Genomic DNA, 21,307 nt, shown 5'->3' with positions numbered 1-21,307 from the left:
CCTCTATATAATTTCGCCTTCATCAAATCTGTTCTGTTCAACACAAAAGTGCCCACAAGTTCGCAGTCTATGTTCTCTGTTTCTGACGTCACCTATGACGTACAAAATGATATTTATTATGCAAAACCTAACAGGCGACAAGCTTGTTGACACTGCATGTGTGAACAGCTGTACGCTAGGCGTAGATTTCTGATTTGAGACCTTTAATGGCTTTCAGTGTCGGTTACCGATCACTTAGCCAGCCTTGGAGACATTAAAAAAGGAGCGCAGATCTTGCTGATGATCGAGTGATAGATTCTGCAATATAATAGTTTGTGCGTTCCGCGAAATACAAAAACTTTGAGCTGATAACCGTATGAGCTTTTCTACGCCGCACCAATCTATTTATCAATGTCTTCATTTGCAGACGCGCAAACGGAATCACCCTTGGTTGAAGAGTCTCGAACAATTATTTTATTTCCCGCTCGCTAGCTATCTGTCCACTTTTCGGTTTGTGGTAGCCTACAGGATGCGAAAAATACTGCACTTAAAGAGCAAAGTAGAGGAAAGCGCGAAAAAGTTTACGGCATCTAGTGAGCAGAAAAAGACGAGGCATATCCGCCGTAGTCTTAACATGCACTCTGCAGAATCCGCAGAATGGCTGCCCTTAGGCCCTTGCTCCTCTGCCGCGAAAAACATTGGCTGTGGCTTAGCTTTGGTTAAACTTGGAGTGACGCAATAGCTACAGCTGGCCGAGTGGAACTCGCTCAGTCCAATTGCAAAGTCAGCCTTTCGCCACTCCGTTTAGCTGGGCGTTTCTTCTTCATCTTCGTCCCTGGACGTGGATTCACTCTCTCCCCATCTCCATTCCTCCCTCACTCGGTTTCGCCGGTGCGCCGCCGGCAGCTGCTCCGCTCCACGTGACCAACCACGTGACCAGCCACGGCTCCGCCACAGTGGCCACGACGCCACCACGATGAAGGCTCGAAATGCGAGCTTAATGTGGGCGCGCGGCGCGCACACCAGCTGCGTGCTCTGAAGTCACTCCGCGCATGCACACAACTGACGAGGCGGGCGGCGTCTGCTCCGCTGTCGGCGCGGCGGCGAGGCCCCCGCGCACACCAGCTGTCGGTTATGACGACACTCCGCGCATACGCACAGCTGGCTGAGCTGTGGTGCCCCAGCTCAGCGCGCAGCCACGCTGACCTCGCGAAGCGGCCGGCGTAGTGTAGCTGTCGCTACAAAATATTTCGTATACGTACTCACCATGGCTTGCCGCTTGTCACTGTGCCTTTTACAAGCAACGAGAACAGTTTGGTTGGGTCTAGAGTTTGAGAAAGACCCACGGGTGCCCTTTGAAGTTTCTGTAAAAAAGGCGACCCGGGAAAAAGTCCTTTTCAGAGTGGTCTCAAATTCCATAGCCTTCACACTGATCAAATATTCAGAGAACTCTGTGAGCTCAACATTGTGTGCGATTTTTTTAAGTATGCACTTGGGGGAGAAAGACACCGCAAAACGAGCAACAGTAACGACGTGTACAGCTTGCGGGTTTTTTATTTCTCAATGAAAAGCTTCAAATTACCAAAGAAACGGTGACAAGGTTTGCCAAAAACCAATGTAAAAACAGAAATATTGTTACGGTGCATAGTTGCTAGGTGAAGACGACGTTGTTTTGGGACGTTCGGCAGTGGACGACGACGAGGACGTGGCAGTTTGTGCTGGAGTGATTTCGCTCGGTGTGCCTTCTGACTGTGGCCTGTCCCGTCCGCCGCTGGGCTAACCCCCCCGTAATAATATAGCCAGAATCCATCAAAGCTAAAGCAGTGGTGAATGGCTGGCGAGAGATTGATATTGACCCTTCCCCTGCACAAAGCTGATGCCAAGCCCAGAATCAGGAAGAACTAGATGAGTCATTAAAGAAAAATTTGAAATAAATATTTTAGACAAACAGCATGAGCCTAGTAAGCTTATGACGATGATGTAACAAATGCACAGTGAATACAGAGGAAGAGGTGCGCACAATTTTCATTGACTTTGCTTCCCTGCTGTGATCCTGCTCTTTCATAGCTAGCGCACAGCCTATTGCCTTTCCAAGCACCTGTTGATGTACCTGAAATAGGAATAGAAATTCTACTTACGGTAACGGTGATCTGAATGGCTCCAGAAGGTAGGTCTAGATGTTCAGGCTGGAGTGAACGTCTTTTGGTCTGTGTCACCCTTGCCATGTTTACAGATGCAGTCTTAATGCCTGCGGTAGACAGAATGCTAGCCTTAAGAGCTGGGTCCTCACAGTTTGCGTGTGATCAGCAGCGATCAGGGCCCCTTCGCAAGGGAAGATCAATGCGAAAATATCTCAAAGCATTTCCTTTCTTTTGCCATCTTTGATCTTTCAAGGCTATGCGATAGTGACCGGTGCGAGCTCATAAATTTGCGTCCATTGAAGGAGCTTCCACTGAAACCATCAATAACTAACGTCACTGAGCACCAGCACAGTTCTTTCTCCGAGTTGATAGATTTATTAGGATCTATGACCATTGTTTGTGTGCCCGACAGCCTCACCACAGGAATGAGCTCAATAGCATCGCCAGAGAATGATTTTAATTTTTTGCGCCGTCCAAAATGCTTCTCTAGGCCTAGCATGCCAAAGCAATATAGAAGCACCAATGTGTTTCTCCTTTCGAGATCGGCATAAGAAGAATCAAAAGCGGTCCTTTGTCTTGCTTTGAAAGAAATTTTCAAGCCCAAGTAATTGATAATTACTTCAAAATAAAAATAAAATGCTTTCTAGTCATAGCTTTGCACTTTTTCAGATAATTTAGCGGCATCGACGTGTTATCCTAACCTAGGCTATTATACTTACAATTCACTGTTTTCTTAGCGCTGCTCCCATGAGTAAGCCGCGTCGGCTGAGTCGGATACGGAAAGTTTAGTTCCTCCTGCTTTCCGGTTCGCGGTCGTCTGCAGCTGCGCTGGCGGCGCGTACGCGATGTTTCATCATCACAAATCATTTCTTTGATATCTCCTTTTTTAGTAGTTATAGCCGGTTATGATTTAGTTCATAGCATACGCCGCCGCGGTGGCTCAGTGGTTATGGAGCTCGCTCGGCTGCTGACCCGTAAGACGCGGGTTCGATCCCGGCCGCGGCGGTTGAATTTCTTTGGAAGAGAAATTCTAGAGGCCCGTGTACTGTTCGATGTCAGTGCACGTTAAAGAACCCCAGGTGGTCGAAATTTCAGGAGCCCTCCATTACGGCATCTCTCATAGCCCGAGTCGCTTTGGGACGTTAAACGCATAAACCAAACCAAACCAGTTCATAGCATGTTTTTTGTAATTTATTGTTGTCGAGAAAATTTACTCTTAACCTCCTTCATCTTTACCGCTGATGCCAGGATCGCTGCAATCGTTTCGACCGTGGCGGCACCCACGGCGCGGACGCGCAACTTGCTACATGCGACGGACTTGACCATCGTTTGCGTAAAATTCGGGAGCCACCCGTTTGGCGTATAATGTACCAGGTAGTGTCAAGTGACATGTTCCTGAGGATAGAATTACTAATTTAGATGAAGCCCAAAATATATGCGGGTTTCACAACTACGACCTTTCCGCCACCAAACCGCGCATTCTGATGATCTTCAGACGGCCATTTACGGCCGAAACGTTTGCTGGGGGGGGGGATTCCGGATGGTGTCCATTGATTCTTGGTGTTGAGACGCACACATTTCTAATACTTATTAACTTATATAGCGACTAAATTTACCGAATAAAGCGAAGGTGGCTGTAAATTCTAACAGTGAAAGATCAATGAGGTATATGGGGCTCCTTGTGTCTTAGAAGAAATGTGTCCGGAAAAGAAACATCCGTGGATGTTTGGATTTGGTCTTCTGCACGTTTTCTGAGCACCACCGATGCAAACATTTGAAGCGCCCGTAGCTAACGCTCTTAAGTCGAACACTGAGGTAGCGTTGTCGGAGAATTTTGGTGTGCGCATGTAGAAGGTGACTGCAGCCGTCTTTCCTGTGATTTTGTTAAGTTTTGGTGATCTTTGTACTGTGATTTATCAAAACGTTCAGTTGGGCGAGTTGGTAGATATTCATGATGTAAACAGCGCGAACTACAAGGGACAAGAAAAGAAGGGACACAGGACGAGCGCTGACTCGCAACTAAAAGGTTTATTCACTGAAACCTTCTTATATCAAGAAACAATCAAAGGGAAGAAACAACACACAAAAAAATTAAAAACCATGAAACGCACATTTGTCAGGCGCTCCCGAGAAAATTCATCTGCCTATCGCAAAGGAAAACAGATGGTTTGCTGACGCAATTCAGTTGATCCCCTGCGATGTGAAAAGCCTCGACAACTTCTCGTGTCGTCTGATCACTGTGGGTGTATAGTACACGTGTTTGATTGAATAATGCAGTGCATTTTTTGTTTTTCTTTTTCATGACTTTACATTCTAGACAATGTTTGACCAAATGTGAAAGGTCATCACCATTGTTTAAGTTGTTCCTGTGCTCTTGTAGGCGCTTGTTAAGGCAACGCCCGGTCTGACCAATGTAACGCGCTCCACAGGAAAGGGGTACACTGTATACAACACATGTTTTACAGGCCACAAACTTATCCCTGTGCGCAACGCCACATCCTTCTTTTTTCTTTTTGGCCTCTTTCTTTCTTTCAATGGCAGGGCATATCTGTTTGAGCTTGACGGGGGCTGAAAAGCCCCCGTCAAGCTAGTCCACCTTTGTTCTTAGCGAAACTATTTCTCTGTTCAATCCTGCCAATGAGTGCTCGCATGCTTCCACCCTTTGGGCTGTTTTCGATAGTACTCCCAGTTTGCTTTCAATTGAAACAAGTCTGTGATTTGTTTCTGATATATGCAAGTCAAGTTTTGCCCCTAGAGACTGTAGTTGGCATGAAGAGACCTTTTGATTCTCGATAATTTCATCGAGTTTCTTTGCTACCTCTGGGCATGGATTAAGCTCAACGTCACCGCTAAGCAAAAGTGCAAGTAAACAAAATGAATCAAAACACTCTGAAAATGTTTCAAGCAAGACGCCTGGGCAAGGCAGCACGACCAAACAAAGAGAATCGCTTTTAAATTCATAGGAGTAGCGATATCTACTAACCTGCATAAAAAAAGACGAACGGGTTTAGCTGCGACTGCATCCCACGGGTGCTGCCTTGCCCACTGGTGAAGAAAACCTTAGGGGCGGTTCCCGAAAGATTCGATGATGCCGATGTTCCTTGGGGTAGCCACTGCGGACGTCGAAAAAGTTCAGAACAGCGGTCGTCGGTGTCGTTGAAAATTCCGGTGTTGGCGGGGAAAGGCACGGCCACTGGCACATGCTGGTATCGTTCATTCCAAGAAGCAGCACATTCGCCGCCGCAGAGCTGAACACAGACAGGGTGAGGGCCGAGTCGGGCTGGTTGGTTCATGTTGAATGGTACGGCAAAACAGCGCTGACGGACGGGACGGAAGAAGAGGCAAACACAAACACTCAGCGCATGTGTTTGTCTCTTCTTCCGTCCCGTCCGTCAGCGCTGTTTTGCCGTACCATTCAACAGACAGGATGGATGCACGAAGCAAGGACCTTCATAAAAAAGACGAACGGGTTTAGCTGCGACTGCATCCCACGGGTGCTGCCTTACCCACTGGTGAAGAAAACCTTAAGGGCGGTTCCCGAAAGATTCGATGATGCCGATGTTCCTTGAGATAGCCACTGCGGACGTCGAAAAAGTTCAGAACAGCGGCCGTCGGTGTCGTTGAAAATTCCGGTGTTGGCGGGGAAAAGCACTGTCACTGGCACATGCTGGTATCGTTCATTCCAAGAAGCAGCACATTCGCCGCCGCCGAGCTGAACAGAGACAGGGTCGATGCACGAAGCAAGGACCTGCATAAAAAAGACGAACGGGTTTAGCTGCGACTGCATCCCACGGGTGCTGCCTAACACAGTACTAACACAGTACTAACACAAAGGTACTAACACAGTAGCTTGACGTGGCTCCTACGCCTGTTTGTCACAGGCAACGGACAGTCATGCTAGAGGAGTTTATACAAACATAGTAGTGCAATGCACAGAACATACAGGTGTTGTAGCTGAACATAAATTCACATTCAGTACGTACGTTCATGTAGACACTGTAATACACGCATATATACGGTTGCTACTCCGCTACATAAAACGTAATTTAAAGCACGTAGGATTGTGCAAACCTATAAATGCGCCAAACAAAATATTCGACAAGAGTGACAGTGAAGAAGATAACCACGCACTGTAAACGTAAACGTTCGAAACAAAAACAAAAAATAATTATAGAAGAACTGCAAAACAGCGCAAATCGTGCAAACGACAGCAAAACACAAAATCCTCTATCTCATTAATCATATGCAGCAAATCATGTTCAATGAAAAATTACAGCCGAACCCATATTTTTTCGTGAGTAAGGTATTTATTCCATTTTTCTTTGGTAATCTTGTTTATTTCAATAATTCCTCTTTGTAGGAAATTTATGCAATTAGGCATATGGTGCTGCAGCATGTGTAGGCCGTGGTCTGTACGGGTAAAGGGTATTAACCTGTGGTCCCTGTTTCGGAATTAGTAGGTCGATGTTAAGGTTCTTCTTCATTTGCTTAAGTTAATAAAAATTGTATCTTTGCTTATTAGGCTACGTTTAAAGTTCACAACGAAATTAAATTTGTGAGGGGGCTGTATGGGCAGTGCATTAAACACAGAAAAAAGTTCTTTTCTATGAGCGTCATGTGGGGCATTGGCTACGTGACGAATGGTTTTTTCTGCAATATGAGCAATTTGTTAGTATTAGTTCGATGTATTAGTCCAAACAAGGCTGCGGCAATTAATCTGAGAATAGATTGCGTAGTAAAGCTATACCTTAATTTTAGTGGGGAACATCTTTCTATATCTACATAGCATAATACAAGCTCTTACCAAGTTCCCTGCCACGCGTTGAAAGTGCGCATTCCAGTTTAGGTGCTGACTAAAAGTCACTCCCGAAATTTTTGCCGCTTTTCGGACTTTTATCTGCTGAGAAGCGACTCTTCTTTTCCTATCTCGACTAATAACCTTCTGCACAGGTGTAATATTAGGGCGTTTTTTTTGGCAACGTTAATTTCGAAGACATTTATTTGAGCTCACTGAGACAATTTTGCTAGTGTAACATTTGTGGAGTGTGCGAGTTCATCGATACTAGTCGACTGGAAAAAAAAGCTTGTGTCATCTGCGTAAATTATGTAAGAAGCATGGTTGCTGATGTTGGTTACATCATTTATGTGAATATTAAAGAGAGCCGGGCCCAATATGCTGCCCTATGGTACACATGAAGTAACATTTAGCACTGAATGAGAATCATTAATTAGAACGCACTGTTTACGATGTTTTAAATGTGACTTATGAAACTCACCAGAAACTCTACGAAACTCATAGTGTTCTAATTTTGTAGATGAAATTATATGGTGAATCCTCTAGAATGCTCTCGAGAAATTAATTAGGATACCTAGTGTCAGTTTATTATTCTAAAGCCTTCTAAGTATTAATTCTTTTTGTGTTAATAAAGCTAACTCAGTAGAGATGCCTCGACGGAACCTAAACTACTGTTGTTATAGTATCATATACTTATCGCAGAAAGAAGTGATTCGCTTTGCAAATAATCTTCTCCTGTCCGTTCGAAAAAATTTTTAATGCAGAGATGGGTCGGTAGTTTGAAAAATTGTTTTTGTCGCCTGATTTATATATAACCCCTGCTCTAGAACAGTGCATACTTGCTGGAAAGGTACTAGTGAGTAGACAAGTATTGAAAATGTGACAAAGAGCTGGTGTGAGTAGATGGGTAACGAGCTTAATGGGTTTAATTTCAGGACCATTCATGCCCCGGGCTTTACTATTTTTTAATGACATAAAAGTAGAGTAGATAAGTTGTCCGTTCAAAAATGCAGTTTTAGAGTTAGATGCACTTAAACACTCCAACGACCTACACAACAAGACAACCGGCTCGATCAGGGCAAACACCTAGATAGAAGCCGAAGCAGCACCCTTCGCGCTAGCGATACCGTCTTCCACTACCACTCTTATCCTGAGCGATTACACAACCGCCATCCAAAATTTTGGACATGGCAGATACATGCTGCCGTCTATAAAATTCTCAGCTCCAATCTCCAACCACCTCGCCTCATCACAATGTTCTTGCTACAAGCGCATTAAATTAATCCAGGTAAAGAAACGGCCCACTGCACTGCTCGAGCGTACGTCAACCGAGCGGCACCTGCCCAAGAGCTAGGAAGCGCTAAAGACCGGCTGATAACATATCAAGACATCACGTCTACTTCCGCGAAGTGGAAAAAAACAGCGCAACGGAAGACGGCAAAAGAGAAGGACAAACACCAACGCTGACTAACAACCAAATCGTTTATTTCTACAGGCGAGGCAGCATATATATGTAATGGCAGGAGTAAAACACGAAAAAGCATCACAGAAAGATACCGCACAGCCAAACAACCTGACCGAAAAAACTTTGTGGTTGTGCGGTATCTTTTTCTCATGCTTTTTCTTCTGTTTTTACTCGTGCCATTTCATTTATATACTGCCTCACCTGTAGCAATAAACGATTTGATTGTTAGTCAGCGCTGGTGTTTGTCCTTTTCTTGTGTCGTCTTCCGTTGCGCTGTTTTTTCCAATTCTTGAAACATGTACCAAGCAGCCCGTATTTTTCTTCTTCTGGTCGTCTACCTTACCCCTCACCACACACATCCCTCACCAAACAACAGCAGACAACCTGGCGACAACTCCAGGCTCGCACCTTTCCCTCCTCAGCGCTACTTGCGTTTTTCTTCCCTTCTACTCACACCCCCTAATGTTCCCTCTGTGTGGCCCAGAGAGCCACTTTCGACCATCATCATCATCAGCCTGACTACACCCACTGCAGGGCAAAGGCCTCTCCCATGTCTCTCCAATTAACCCTGTCCTTTGTCTGTTGCCGCCACTGTATCCCCGCAATCTTCTTAATCTCATCCGCCCACCTAACTTTCTGCCGTACCCTGCTACGTTTGCCTTCTCTTGGAATCCACTCCGTTACCCTTAAGGACCAGCGGTTATCTTGCGTTCGCATTACATGTCCTGCCCAAGCCCATTTCTTCCTCTTGATTTCAACTAAGATGTCATTAACCCGCGTTTGTTCCCTCATCCACTCCGCCCTCTTCCGATCTCTTAACGTTACACCTATCATTTTCCTTTCCATAGCTCGCTCTCTCTCTCTCATCTGCCAACAGCTGCAACCGCCGGCCCAATGGGCCCTCGTGGACTCGGAGGGGTGGGAGGCCGTGGTCTCTAGCTCCGACCTGACCTCGCAACTGAGGCTACAGCAGTCGGCGGAGAAGGTCCCTGCCAGACACGGGCTGCTGGCCACCACCCACGACAAGGAGCCAGCCCACCTCTGAAATTTGAACTATAGGGGATCTGGCAATAACAAAGCTTTTCATCATCATCGAGACTGCCCTTCTGGTCGCACAGTTAGTGAACAGCTAAAACTCACACCGAGCTGGGCTGGAGCGGAACGCCAGAGGGATGTTGGACCGAGGAGGCTTCCCGCGAATGCTTTTAGACCGAAACCACTTCGAGCAGCTCTCCCTGGGTTTTAGCGGTGTGTTTCTGCGTGTGAAGCCCCTGAGTAGCAAGCATTACTGGCTCACTGACCTAAATCGCGCTGTGAGTTGGCGGTTGTGTCCACCTACATAATGAGGCAGTTAAAGTTAATTGGTTTTGGGAGAAAGGAAATTTCTGCCACCTTGGGTTCTATAACATGCACTGACATCGCCCAGTGCACGGGTCTCTACTATTTTACCTCCATCTAAATTCGACCGCCGCGGCCGGTATCGGACCAGCGTATTTCGTGGCAGCAGTCGAGCGCCGTAACCATGAGCCATCGTGCCGGCGGAGTGTGTAATATTCGAGGCTGCGCGATTATGCGACTGACTCTTCCGATTGTGCGTCGTTGATATATATCCACCCGGCACCTGGAGCCTGGCAGGTAAGTTCCCGTGCGAGCGCGTGTGCCCGCTCGTTGGCTCTATGTTGAGCGTTCGTTCTGTCGTCTATGTATGCCTCATCGCAACATGTTACGTAGCAGCGGAAGGTGCTTCTGTTCTCGTTACGAAGTCTGTGGTTTATCGCCTCCTGTGTCTAATGCTACCCCGCTTTCTAATGCGCTTTCGCACAAGCCGCAGCAAAGAATGTCCTTCAACTGCTCAGTTGCGGGGTATTTGATGATCTATATTTCAAAGTTCTTTTCGCATACCCACGCCATAAGGTACAAATTAGAAAATTCCTCAAGAATTCACATTAATACCTGCTATAACTTGGGAATCACCTCCTATAGAAGGCTAACTTTTGGCTTTTCCATACTGTTTCATGCGCCCCATGCACTGCGTATAGAAACGCCCGGTAATATTACCCAGTTTCCGGCGGCTGGAAAGAGGGTCGCGGCGCTTTACCCGCGAACCTAATCCTTGCGAATGTGTGCCCCGCCGCGGTGAATCAGTGGTTACGGCGCTCGGCTGCTGACCCGAAAGACGCGGGTTCGATCCCGGCCGCGGCGGCTGAATTTCTTGAAGGCGAAATTCTAGAGGCCCGTGTGCTGTGCGATGTCAGTGCACGTTAAAGAACCCCAGGTGGTCGAAATTTCCGGAGCTCTTCACTACGGCGTCTCTCATAGCCTCAGTAGCTTTGGGACGTTAAACCCCAATAACCAACCAACCAACCTTGCGAATGTGCTTGGGCCGGGTGCGTGCTGATTACATCTGCAGTGACACTGCCCAAAACCTTTGCTGGTTAGCGGATAGGCGTCCGACAACGCAGAAATTTGCACCAAGACATTTCAGCGCACGCCGTATGCTTGGCACGACAAATGTCGCAAAGCCTGGAAACGATGTGGAGCTGATAATGTCTGCATCGTCGTCTTTGTTGTTAGATATCTATGCATTCGTCCGAGGCTTCAGTTTGAGAACAAAATCTGACAGGTTCACTCTCCCGTTCTTCTTCGAGGCGTCCACGCGGCCTGGCTTGCGTGACTCACTAAGCGGACAACAAAAACACCTATTACACTTTGAGCCCGAGAAGCAACTATAGTGCTGTTGAAGTAGAGTGCGCGCTTTCTTACCGCCAGCGTGACTCATCTTTGAAGCGCCATTCGTCGTGCGAGAATGGTTCTCCGCGGGTTATCCTCTCTCGTCTCGCACAATGCAATGTAAAGACCATCTTCAACACCATTGAGGCTTTGGCATCAGCTTCTGATTTCTATGTGGATGAGACAATGACCTTCAATGCCCCACAAGGTTAAACCGAACTTGAGTAAGTAGTGGTATGACAGCGCGATAATATCACCATGATCATTGCTTACTTTACCTTATGGGGGTTATTCTTGTAGTTAACGCTCAAAGGGCTAGAAGCAGTTGTCGCTCTCTAGCACAAGCGTGACAGCCCTAGCAGTCAGAGCTGTGACCCCCAACCCGCGGTGCGGTGAGTCGCAACCACGGCGGGTCCGGGCCAGAGGGGACAAACACGAGTATGCTACTCGGATGAGCGTTTATTGCTCCCGAGCAATACAGTGCAGCAGCAACAATACAACCACCGTAACGAGGGAGAGGGTTCCGCTCGCGTACGGGGGTGAAAAGTACAAAGGAAAGAACGCACGCAAAATGTGGGGGAAGAAGGTTCCGCTCACCTCGCGTGGCTCCTCGCTCACGGCCCGCGGCGGTCAAGTCACACACGGTGGCCGGGCGATAAGGGCAGCGGTCTCCGTGGCAGATCTCTGATCCATGCGTGTGCACGGCTCCCGCCAGAAGACAAGCGAGCCTCGGGAGAAACGCGTCTCCTCCCGGGCTGTGGAGAGGAGGTCTCTCCGTTGTAAGAGAGGAAAGAGGGAAAGTCTCTGCGGCGGCGTCGCGGCGGGGAGCGAAAGGAAGCGGGGGTGGCGAGAGTGCCCTCCCTCGCAAAACCTCCCGAACGGCGCGCGCATAGCATCGCGTGATAATTACGCGCGGCCGTTACAATGGGGCAGGGGATTCATGTGTATCCACACATCAAGGTCCTGTGCTTAATGCCAAGGGCAGCACAGGAGTCCACGAAAAGTTTGGCAGTGAAGTACGATGCATTGTCCGTTATCAACTGCCCGGGGTAGCCGAATCGTGTGAACACCTCGATCAGCTTCCCCATGATTACGCGCGCCGTCAGCTTTCGAAGTGGGAACAGTTCCACCCATTTGCTGAAATGGTCTGTGACAACGAGCAGATATTGGTTTCCACTCGGAGTCCTGGGGTAAGGTCCCATGATGTCACAAGCCGCAATTTGCCAAGGACCCTGGCTATTGATCGGCTGCATAAGCCCAGGTGGGCGTCCACCACGTGGCTTGACCCTTTGGCACACGTTGCACGAGCGGGCGTAGCGTATCGCATCCCGCTTCATGCCAGGCCAGGTAGCGAGGCGGCACAACTTGAGGTAAGTCTTAGGGCCACTCGCATGCCCAGCGATGCACGTGTCATGAAAGTAGCGTAAAAGTGCTCCTCTCAACGTGCGTGGAATCACCACCTTGAAGGACTCGTGTGTATCCTTCTCGGAGGGGATATATCTCAGCAGGATGCCTTCGGAGTCGAGCAGATAGGAATCCATCGCGCTCACAGCATTACCAGCTGTGTTCGAGCGCCCCGCACGGACAACAATACCAGTTGCCTCCATGTGCGCCGCGGCCGCGCCGCCCGGCTCCCAGAGCCCGTTGAACACTTTTCGACAAAATGGATCCTCCCGCTGTGCCTCCAATAGCTCCCTTCTGCTGAAAACGCTCACCACTGAACTGATGCCTTCAAAGTGGTTTACGCTTTCGCCCTGGGAAGGCGGGGTGTCCCTTCCCTCGGGGCGTTGTGTGAGCTGCGCGGCAGTCGCGCTGCTCTGGCTGTCGGGCGCGGCGGAGTGGGCAGTGTTGTTACTTCCCAAGCCGACAACGGGCGCGCGCGATAGTGCGTCCGCCACCACGTTGTTCTTGCCCCTCCTGTAGCGCACGGTAAAGTCGTAACGCTGGAGGAGTAGCGCCCATCGCGCTCGGCGTCCGGACGGCTCGCCTAGGCGTCTCAGCCAAGTGAGTGCCATGTGATCAGTCTCAATCACGAAAGCGACTCCATCGACATAGTAGTCGAACTTCCGCAGAGCGAAGATAATCGCGAGACATTCTGTTGAGGGTTTTGCGGGGTCGCAGCGGAGCACCAGAAAGAGACGACCAGCGTGGCAGGCTTCTAGTTCCGAACTGCCCGTGCCGGGCGTGCGCCACGAGCAGGCGCTGTCCGTCTTTATTTTCCTCTAGCGCGCGCTGTAACGCCGATCTCAGCGCCGGCGCTTTATAGCGTCGCCGGGCGCTACAGGGCCCCCCGCCTAGACGGAACGGCGAAATGTGCGCGCCGACGGGGTACAGATGGAGGTCACGCGATGGAGGGAGGGTCCGGTAAGTTCATGTCAGGGTCCGGGAAGAGCCGTCGGGTGGAGGGCGCGGATTCAGGTGGACGAGCCTGGCTGCTGCGCAATGGGCGAATGATGCAGGGTGCCGAGCTGACAAAGCATATTAGGGCAATGGAGGCCATGGTGGGGCCGTCACCGACTGTAGTGCTGCCCGCTGGCACAAGTGTCATTGGTGTTGGACCGTTGCAGCTGATGTCGGCGGGAAGCTGGCACACAGAGTACGCCGTCACAAGCAAGGGAGCGGTCGAAACGGCTCCGTGGACAGATGTGGTCTTTAGCGTGGTGTCGTGTCGCTGCTGTAGCGCCAGCTTCAAGTCGTCCAAATAGGTGGAAATGGCTGGCTTACATGGCTCAGGTGCCCCTGATGTAGGGCGCGAGCAGTGCGGTCCGGCCACTAGGGTTGGCACAGGTGTGACCGACGAGACAACGGTGACAGCTGTGGTGATGACGGAGGAAGTTGCTGGGTTCAATTCCAGGTGCTGGGGTAAAGCGGGAGTGGCCGTCCGGAGCGACTGGCCAGTGCTGATGCGCGTGTGGGCATGGTCGGGCTTGAGAGCAAGCGCGGACACTGGGTCAGGAACTGTTTCAGGCAAAGTGGGGCTGGAGGCGATCGCCGTGCTTGTTACTGCTGTCATCGGGTTGGCTTTCTCATCCTGCTCCTGATGACGAGTAGTGCTCTGCGGACCTTCTGAGGGGCTGGGAGTGTGACAAGCAGGTTTGGTCGTTGTCGAGGGCTCTTTAGCATCAGCGGGCGACGGCTTCAACCTCTCAGAAGAGGCCTGCAGAGCTGTTGGCGGTAGTGACGAGGTAGATGGAGATGCCGGAAGCCTCGGCACGGCTGCTGCCGCAGAGTCGTCTTTGGCTGCAGGAGGCTCTGGCGACAACGCCACTGAAGCGCAAAGAGGCAGAGCCAGAGACGCGGGTCGGATAGTAGTGGGAGCAGGACGCGAGGCGGAGCTCGTGCGGATCCCACCTGGTGTGGCGTCGAGAGAGACAGCCGGGCTGGAGACGCTGGACGGGAGTGGCGGCGAGGCGGCGAGGGGCTGCTGAGGCGGGCCGGGTTCTGATGAAGGCTGCGTGGGCGCGAGCGAGGCCGGTGCAGGGCCAGAGGCTGGCGGCGGCGAAAACGGGTCCGCTGCGTCGTAGAGCGGCGGCGGAACGTAGTAGGCGACGAAGTACGCCAAGACGGCCGCACGCAGCTCATCGTATGGCCGGCCGCCGAAAGCAGAGTAGGTGAGCCGACGCAGGAGGTCGGCCGGGAGGATGTCACAAAGACTTCGTGTTTGAACGGCTGGATGGTGATGCCGTTCAGGTACATCGCAGCCTCCAGTTGGGCGAACCACCCGCCGACGCCTGCAGGCCGGAACGCCGGGAGCGGCGGGTCGAAACTTGGGTGCTGCCAGTACGCCATGCTGGAACGCCGCTGAGATAGAAGGCACGGTTCGCCAGGTCACCACTGTTGAGGATTTTGCGGGGTCGCAGCGGAGCACCAGAAAGAGACGACCAGCATGGCAGGCTTCTAGTTCCGAACTGCCCGTGCCGGGCGTGCGCCACGAGCACGCGCTCTCCGTCTTTATTTTCCTCTAGCGCGCGCTGTAACGCCGATCTCAGCGCCGGCGCTTTATAGCGTCGCCGGGCGCTACAATTCTTTTTCTGTCACGGAATAGTTTCTCTCTGCGGGAGTTAATGAGCGGCTGGCGAACGCCACCGGTCTCAGGCTACCTCCGTGCTCTTGAAGCAGGACTGCTCCTAAGCCCAGGTCACAAGCGTCCGTGTGGATCACAAATTCCCTGTTCAGGCCAGGCAGCCTTAGCTCTGTGGTTTCCGCGAGCGCGCAAGTGAGATGGCGTAGTGCCGCCTCTTGCTCGGGTCCCCACTGCCACTTCACACCTTTCCTTAACAGCGCTGTTAAGGGGGCTTGCAGAGCTGCGCAATCTGGGATAAACTGTCGATAAAAGTTCGCCAGCCCCAGAAAGCGCCTTAGTCCGCCTATATCTGCCGGCGACGGGAACTGCAAAATAGCCCGCAGCTTGTCTTCGCACGGCAGAAGGCGTCCTTTGTCTAGCGTTTACCCCAACAGTGTTATTCGGGTCGCCGCTATCTGGGTCTTGTTCGGGTTCAGAGTGATTCCCGCAGATCTCAGCCTTTCCAGTACATCCCTGAGATGGCGTAAGTGCTCATCAAAGGTTTCCGAATACACGACAATGTCATTCAGGTAAGCAAGAGCGTGGTGCCACCTTGCATCGCCTAGGACACGGTCCATCAGACGCTGGTACGTCGCGGGCGCTCCGACCAGGCCAAACGGCATTCGGGTAAACTGGAAAAGTCCCCTGTGACAAGTGAAGGCAGTTTTCTCTCGATTACTAGGGGTCATCTCCACCTGAAAGTATCCTCTGCTAGCATCGAGCGTAGTGAAGTACTTCGCTCCACCAACATTGGACACTGTCGAGGGAATGCTCGGAAGCGGGTATGCGTCCTTCCGTGTCACCTCGTTCAGGCGTCGATAGTCCACACAAAGGCGGGTTGTTCCATCCTTTTTGGGCACCAGCACCACTGGAAACCCCCAAGGGCTGTTTGATCGTTCCACAACGCCTGTATCGAGAAGCTCGTCCAGTGCGTTATCGAGCGCTTTCCTCTTAGCCAAGCTGACTGGCCGAGGATTGCACTTCCATGGAACAGCGTCGCCTGTCTCAATTTTGTGCCTAACCAGCGTAGTGCAGCCAGGCCGCTCCGTGAATACGGCGTCGTACTCGTTTAGGAGCAGAGACAAACGCGCTTTTTCCTCCCCCGACAAGCTGTCTGAGTTGTCCAGCAGCGGGTGGGAGGCCTGCATGCCGCCGCGGCACAGAGTGCAACCGCAGGGGGGACAGGGGGTCGCGCGGGAAGGGAGGGGTTCCCTTCCGCGCTTTTCCTTTCGATGCGGTCGACAGGCTGGTAGTTCAGCCGGGCCGAAGGCGTTTCGAGGCTCTTTTTCGGGCGATCGTTGCGTACGTCTGCGCGCGAAGCATCGGAAAGCGAATGTGCTTTCGACGCTTTTCGGGGTTGAACGAAAGGTTTCAGGGTGCCACGTGCTCGTTCCCTATATCCTCCGTTGCAGACGCAAATAACAATGCCCGTCTTGGCGAGGAAGTCTCTACCAAGAATAATTGGAACCGATAGGCCGGGGAGGTGAGCGAAGCGCTGGCGCCTCACTCTTTTCTCCCACCGCACCACCAGCCGCGCGGCACCGCTCGCGTGTGCAGTGCCGCTGGCTAATCGGAACGTGAGGTTGCTCGCTCGCAGTCGGAGTCCGTTCCGACGGAGATGCTCACATACCTCGTCGCCAAACAGGGATGCGCTCGCTCCTGTGTCTAGCAATGCCATGAACTTACGTTGTGCCACTGTAAGCTCAATAAGCGGTACTGGCGTGTCGCTGGGTGGTTCCAAACGACAAGCCAGCGGGGCTAAGAGTTCGTGTGACTCACTGAGCACCGCTGTTGACGCCGCCGGCTGCGAAGGGTTGCTCACCGGCGGCTGCGTTCGTTTCCCGAAAGCGCGTGCTCTCGGTTCACGGCGCGACTGCACTCCCGGGCGTAGTGCCCTCGTTGGTTGCACCGGTAGCAGAGGGTATTCGGCCATTGCCGGGTGGGGCAGTTGTCGCCTCGCGCCGGCTGACCGTTCCTCCCTGCCGGGCGAACCGTCGCAGATGCCCTTTGGTCTAGCGTCATCGGGTCGGCATGTCGGTCCCGATTCTGCATACCTTGGCCACGCGCAGCGTGTGCTCACCGCATAGCATACGTGTACGGGTCGAGAGCTCGGTCTGACAGTTCCCAACCGTTTCTCAATTGCCCGTCACTGAATGCAACCATTTCGGCTCCCCGGGAACGGTTTCGAAAAGTGTCTCCGTTCCAGGCGCATCGCGGCTCAAGTGCCTGTGACGCTGGCGGGGGTGGCCGATACGCGCGGGAGGCGAGTATGTCCGCCTGTATGCCCTTGGCTGCCGAGGCGAGTTCGTCCAAGTCCCTGAACGGTACGCCTCGTAGGTAGGCTGCGAAGGTAGGGTGAGCTTGTCGCGTGACACGCTCTACCTTCTCGCCGTTCGAAGCTGAGGGGTCTGCAAAACGATAGAGTTCGTCCATCGCCCTCACGTACTCAAGCAACGATTCGTCCGGATGCTGAGTACGCAGCTCCAACTCGCGCCGCAGACGACGGTCGTAATCTGCGGGCAAGAACTCCTCGCGAAACCTCGCTCGGAACTCCTCCATTGTGCGAGACCGATAGCCAGTAAGGCGGAACCAGCGGGCAGCCTGATCAGTCAGTGAGATTGGCACGACACGCGCCAGAATCTCGCCATCGGAAAGCCCTGTCGCCTGCTGGTAGGTCAGCAGGCGCTCAAGGTACTCGTTGGCACTGACAAGATCGTGATAGCCGCCGTAGCTGGGGAGGTCCACCGTTAGCCTCGGACTCGCCGCTGGAGCGGGTGTTTGCAGTTTGTTCTGCACGATACCCGTGAGGCTCTCTATGAGGCGCAAGGCGTTGCACAACACAGCATCTTGGGGGTTGGCCTGGCCAGGTAGTTCTGGCTGAGGGGCCCCGTGGGATGAGCAAGATTGCACATGTCGCGCCATGCTCTCCCTACATGGCGGCATAGCGCTTGGCGAGAAGTGCCTAGCGTCGCCGCTCGTCTGAGCCAGTGTGTCGTGTGAAGCACCGCTCGGCTCAAACGATATAAGATCAGAGGGGCTAGCGTCAGCCTCTGGGAACACACCTGCAGTAGTTGTTACTGCCGTGCCAAGATGTTGCTGCTGAGAAGCCGTATTGGACAACCACAGCAGGGACTGGATGTCAATCCCGCTCGCCGCCATGGCTAGTCTGTGTGTCGGCAGTCGCTCACACAGACACTCGGTTTGTCACACCTCTGGCCCCACGTTGGGCGCCAAGAATATGGGGGTTATTCTTGTAGTTAACGCTCAAAGGGCTAGCAGCAGTTGTCGCTCTCTAGCACAAGCGTGACAGCCCTAGCAGTCAGAGCTGTGACCCCCAACCCGCGGTGCGGTGAGTCGCAACCACGGCGGGTTCGGGCCAGAGGGGACAAACACGAGTATGCTACTCGGATGAGCGTTTATTGCTCCCGAGCAATACAGTGCAGCAGCAACAATACAACCACCGTAACGAGGGAGAGGGTTCCGCTCGCGTACGGGGGTGAAAAGTACAAAGGAAAGAACGCACGCAAAATGTGGGGGAAGAAGGTTCCGCTCACCTCGCGTGGCTCCTCGCTCACGGCCCGCGGCGGTCAAGTCACACACGGTGGCCGGGCGATAAGGGCAGCGGTCTCCGTGGCAGATCTCTGATCCATGCGTGTGCACGGCTCCCGCCAGAAGACAAGCGAGCCTCGGGAGAAACGCGTCTCCTCCCGGGCTGTGGAGAGGAGGTCTCTCCGTTGTAAGTGGGGAAAGAGGGAAAGTCTCTGCAGCGGCGTCGCGGCGGGGAGCGAAAGGAAGCGGGAGTGGCGAGAGTGCCCTCCCTCGCAAAACCTCCCGAACGGCGCGCGCATAGCATCGCGTGATAATTACGCGCGGCCGTTACAATGGGGCAGGGGTTTCATGTGTATCCCCACAACCTTTCAGCTTCACTCTTCACCTTTACCTTGGCTTTTCATTTGACACTGCGGAGACCATGCCTAAGCTTTCGCTCATATAACTGGGTTCAAGCCATATTGAACCCCAGCCATTTTTTTCTTGATGTAGAACTCGCACTTCTACCACAACACCTCGTCTTCGGAACGTTGTTCGGGATCATGTTACCTACAGTTTTCGTCCAATGCTCACAAGAACCTGCTAACAGCCACAAATATAAGCGTTCTATGCTTAACACCACCCGCAGCGTACACTACAGCATTATCAGTTAGTGTCTGCTTTCACATACTCTGTCACCCAGGCCCCTCTATAGGACGCAACAAGGGTAACCGCTAAGAGGCCCACTGGATATGTCAAAACGACACCTAGGTAATGCGCCACAAAACTTAAAATTCCTTGCCTACAAATCACTTGTCCGTTCTAAATTGGAATGCGCCTGTGCTATTTGTAGCCCTAACCAAAATTATCTAATAAATTCTCTGGAGTCAGTGCAAAATCGAGCCACAAGATTCATATATTCATGCTATTCATATAATATCAGTATGTCATCACTAAAAGCAGAGGCAGGCTTAACATCCCTGGCTTGTAGGCGTCCTATTACTAGTATGTGCTTGCTTCACAAATTTTATTTCAGCTCACTTCGTCGTCCGCCCTACATCGATCTGCCGGCACGCATTTCCCTCCGCATTGGTCATCGCCTTCAAGTAGCCCGGCCATGTACGCGTACAACTACATTTGCGTCGTCATTCTATCCACGCTCAGCCAAAGACTGGAACAGCCTTTCACGTGACATCGCCGCAATCACCTGTCCATAAACAATTACGAACTCTTTACCAACTACCTTCAACGGCGAATAATTTATGTACCTTACGTATTTTCTTTGTTTATTCAACCTGCTTTTTACATGTAATCCCCCCCCCCCTTATGCAATACCCCCAATCCTGGGGGCCTTTAAGGTAGTAAAGAGAAGTGAAGTGAAGTGAAGGTAATGGTACGCCCAGAATCAGAATTTATGTCTTAGGCGTTTGTGTGCCACCAAAAATGCGCTGCACGTTATGAAGGCCCTTCAAATTTTCTTCCGCCATCAAGGGCTGTGCACCACGTCACGAACAGGATAATATTATTTATACAGTCTCCCATTCGCTGGGTAGGCACTTCTGCTGCGTATTTTAGCAGTGGTCAAGGGACCACTGAAAGTCCCTTGACCAAGATTCGCGGTATCATGCTGTGTTTGCGTAATCCTTACAAAGCCTGCCTGTCAGCAGCATCCGGCGGGAAGCCGAAAAAATGTTCCCGATGACTCATCATTGCCATCTGGGATATATTGGCAACGTCTTAAAGAGCGCAATTTCAAACGTCCTGGAAAAGACGCCGGAAGGATGCAGTGACGCGCTTAATTGCCTATCGTCCGTGGACTGCCTCATACGGTTCACTGCTGTTGAGCTGCCATTGTTGAGCGCATTGCTCCTGGGGTGAAATGGCGTCTCTCAGGACGCCGATCAGACTGAAACAAGAATAAAAGAACCTCCAGGTAGAGTGCGGGATCCTGAATAAATAAGCGCCTGCCGTCTTTCCTGCAATAGACATGGTTCGCACAAAATATGCACCCAATAAAAGACTGTTAACATGCAATAAAAGACGAGGACGAAGGGAGAAAGACACGCAGCAGCGTTAATTTATCCTATTCTTCTCTAACGGCCCGTTCTTGCTTTTTACAATATGAGAGAGTAAGTAGAACGTGTTGTCGGGCTAGTTGGTTGAATACTTCAGACATGGCAGTTGCGCGAAACACACACACACAAGACAGGTTGCGGGACGAGCGCAAACTTACAACTGATTTTATTCAAAATACAAGGCACATATTTAAAGGAAGAAAAATAGAATGCACTTTGAGCATGCGCATCGAGATTATACATAATGTAGCAATCAAAAGCATTCCAAGGTCTGAACTTACATCGTCTTATCGAGAAAGGCTACCTCACTATTGTACAGTGCAACCGAAGAATCACTGATACATGCTTGTCCTTTTTTCTTTATGAAATACGCTTCCATCACTTCACGTGCAATTGAATCTCGACTTTTGCCCAGAACTCTGATCTCATTAAGCCGTGGCCGACAGTGACTGCAGGACAGGCAATGCTTTGCCAAATTTGATCCCTCCCCCGTTGTTAACGATAACCCATGTTCCCGTGCGCGATCGTTCA

At 51.4% G+C, this 21,307-nt stretch overlaps 1 protein-coding gene and 1 pseudogene across 1 annotated transcript in view; both read right to left on the bottom strand.

Moving 5' to 3' along the window:
• LOC149345717 (uncharacterized) overlaps nucleotides 1-5,412 on the bottom strand; it is a 77,826-nt gene extending 72,414 nt beyond the window's left edge. The window contains exons 1-3 of the mRNA XM_089586214.1: nucleotides 5,104-5,412; nucleotides 2,118-2,227; nucleotides 1,246-1,343 (exon numbers count right to left, since the gene is read on the bottom strand). Coding sequence (XP_089442340.1) covers nucleotides 1,246-1,343; nucleotides 2,118-2,227; nucleotides 5,104-5,143 — 248 coding nt within the window. The 5' untranslated portion in view covers nucleotides 5,144-5,412. The remainder of the gene's footprint in view (nucleotides 1-1,245; nucleotides 1,344-2,117; nucleotides 2,228-5,103) is intronic.
• An 11,559-nt stretch (nucleotides 5,413-16,971) lies between these two features.
• LOC149345716 (uncharacterized) lies at nucleotides 16,972-18,900 on the bottom strand (annotated as a pseudogene).
• Nucleotides 18,901-21,307: the final 2,407 nt, after the last annotated feature.

This window comes from Amblyomma mixtum, chromosome 4 (genome assembly GCF_055824585.1).
Source record: "Amblyomma mixtum isolate Tamu chromosome 4, ASM5582458v1, whole genome shotgun sequence".
NCBI lineage: Eukaryota > Metazoa > Arthropoda > Arachnida > Ixodida > Ixodidae > Amblyomma > Amblyomma mixtum.
The sequence above is the reverse complement of the archived record's forward strand: the minus strand, read 5'-3'. Positions and strand labels throughout refer to the sequence as shown.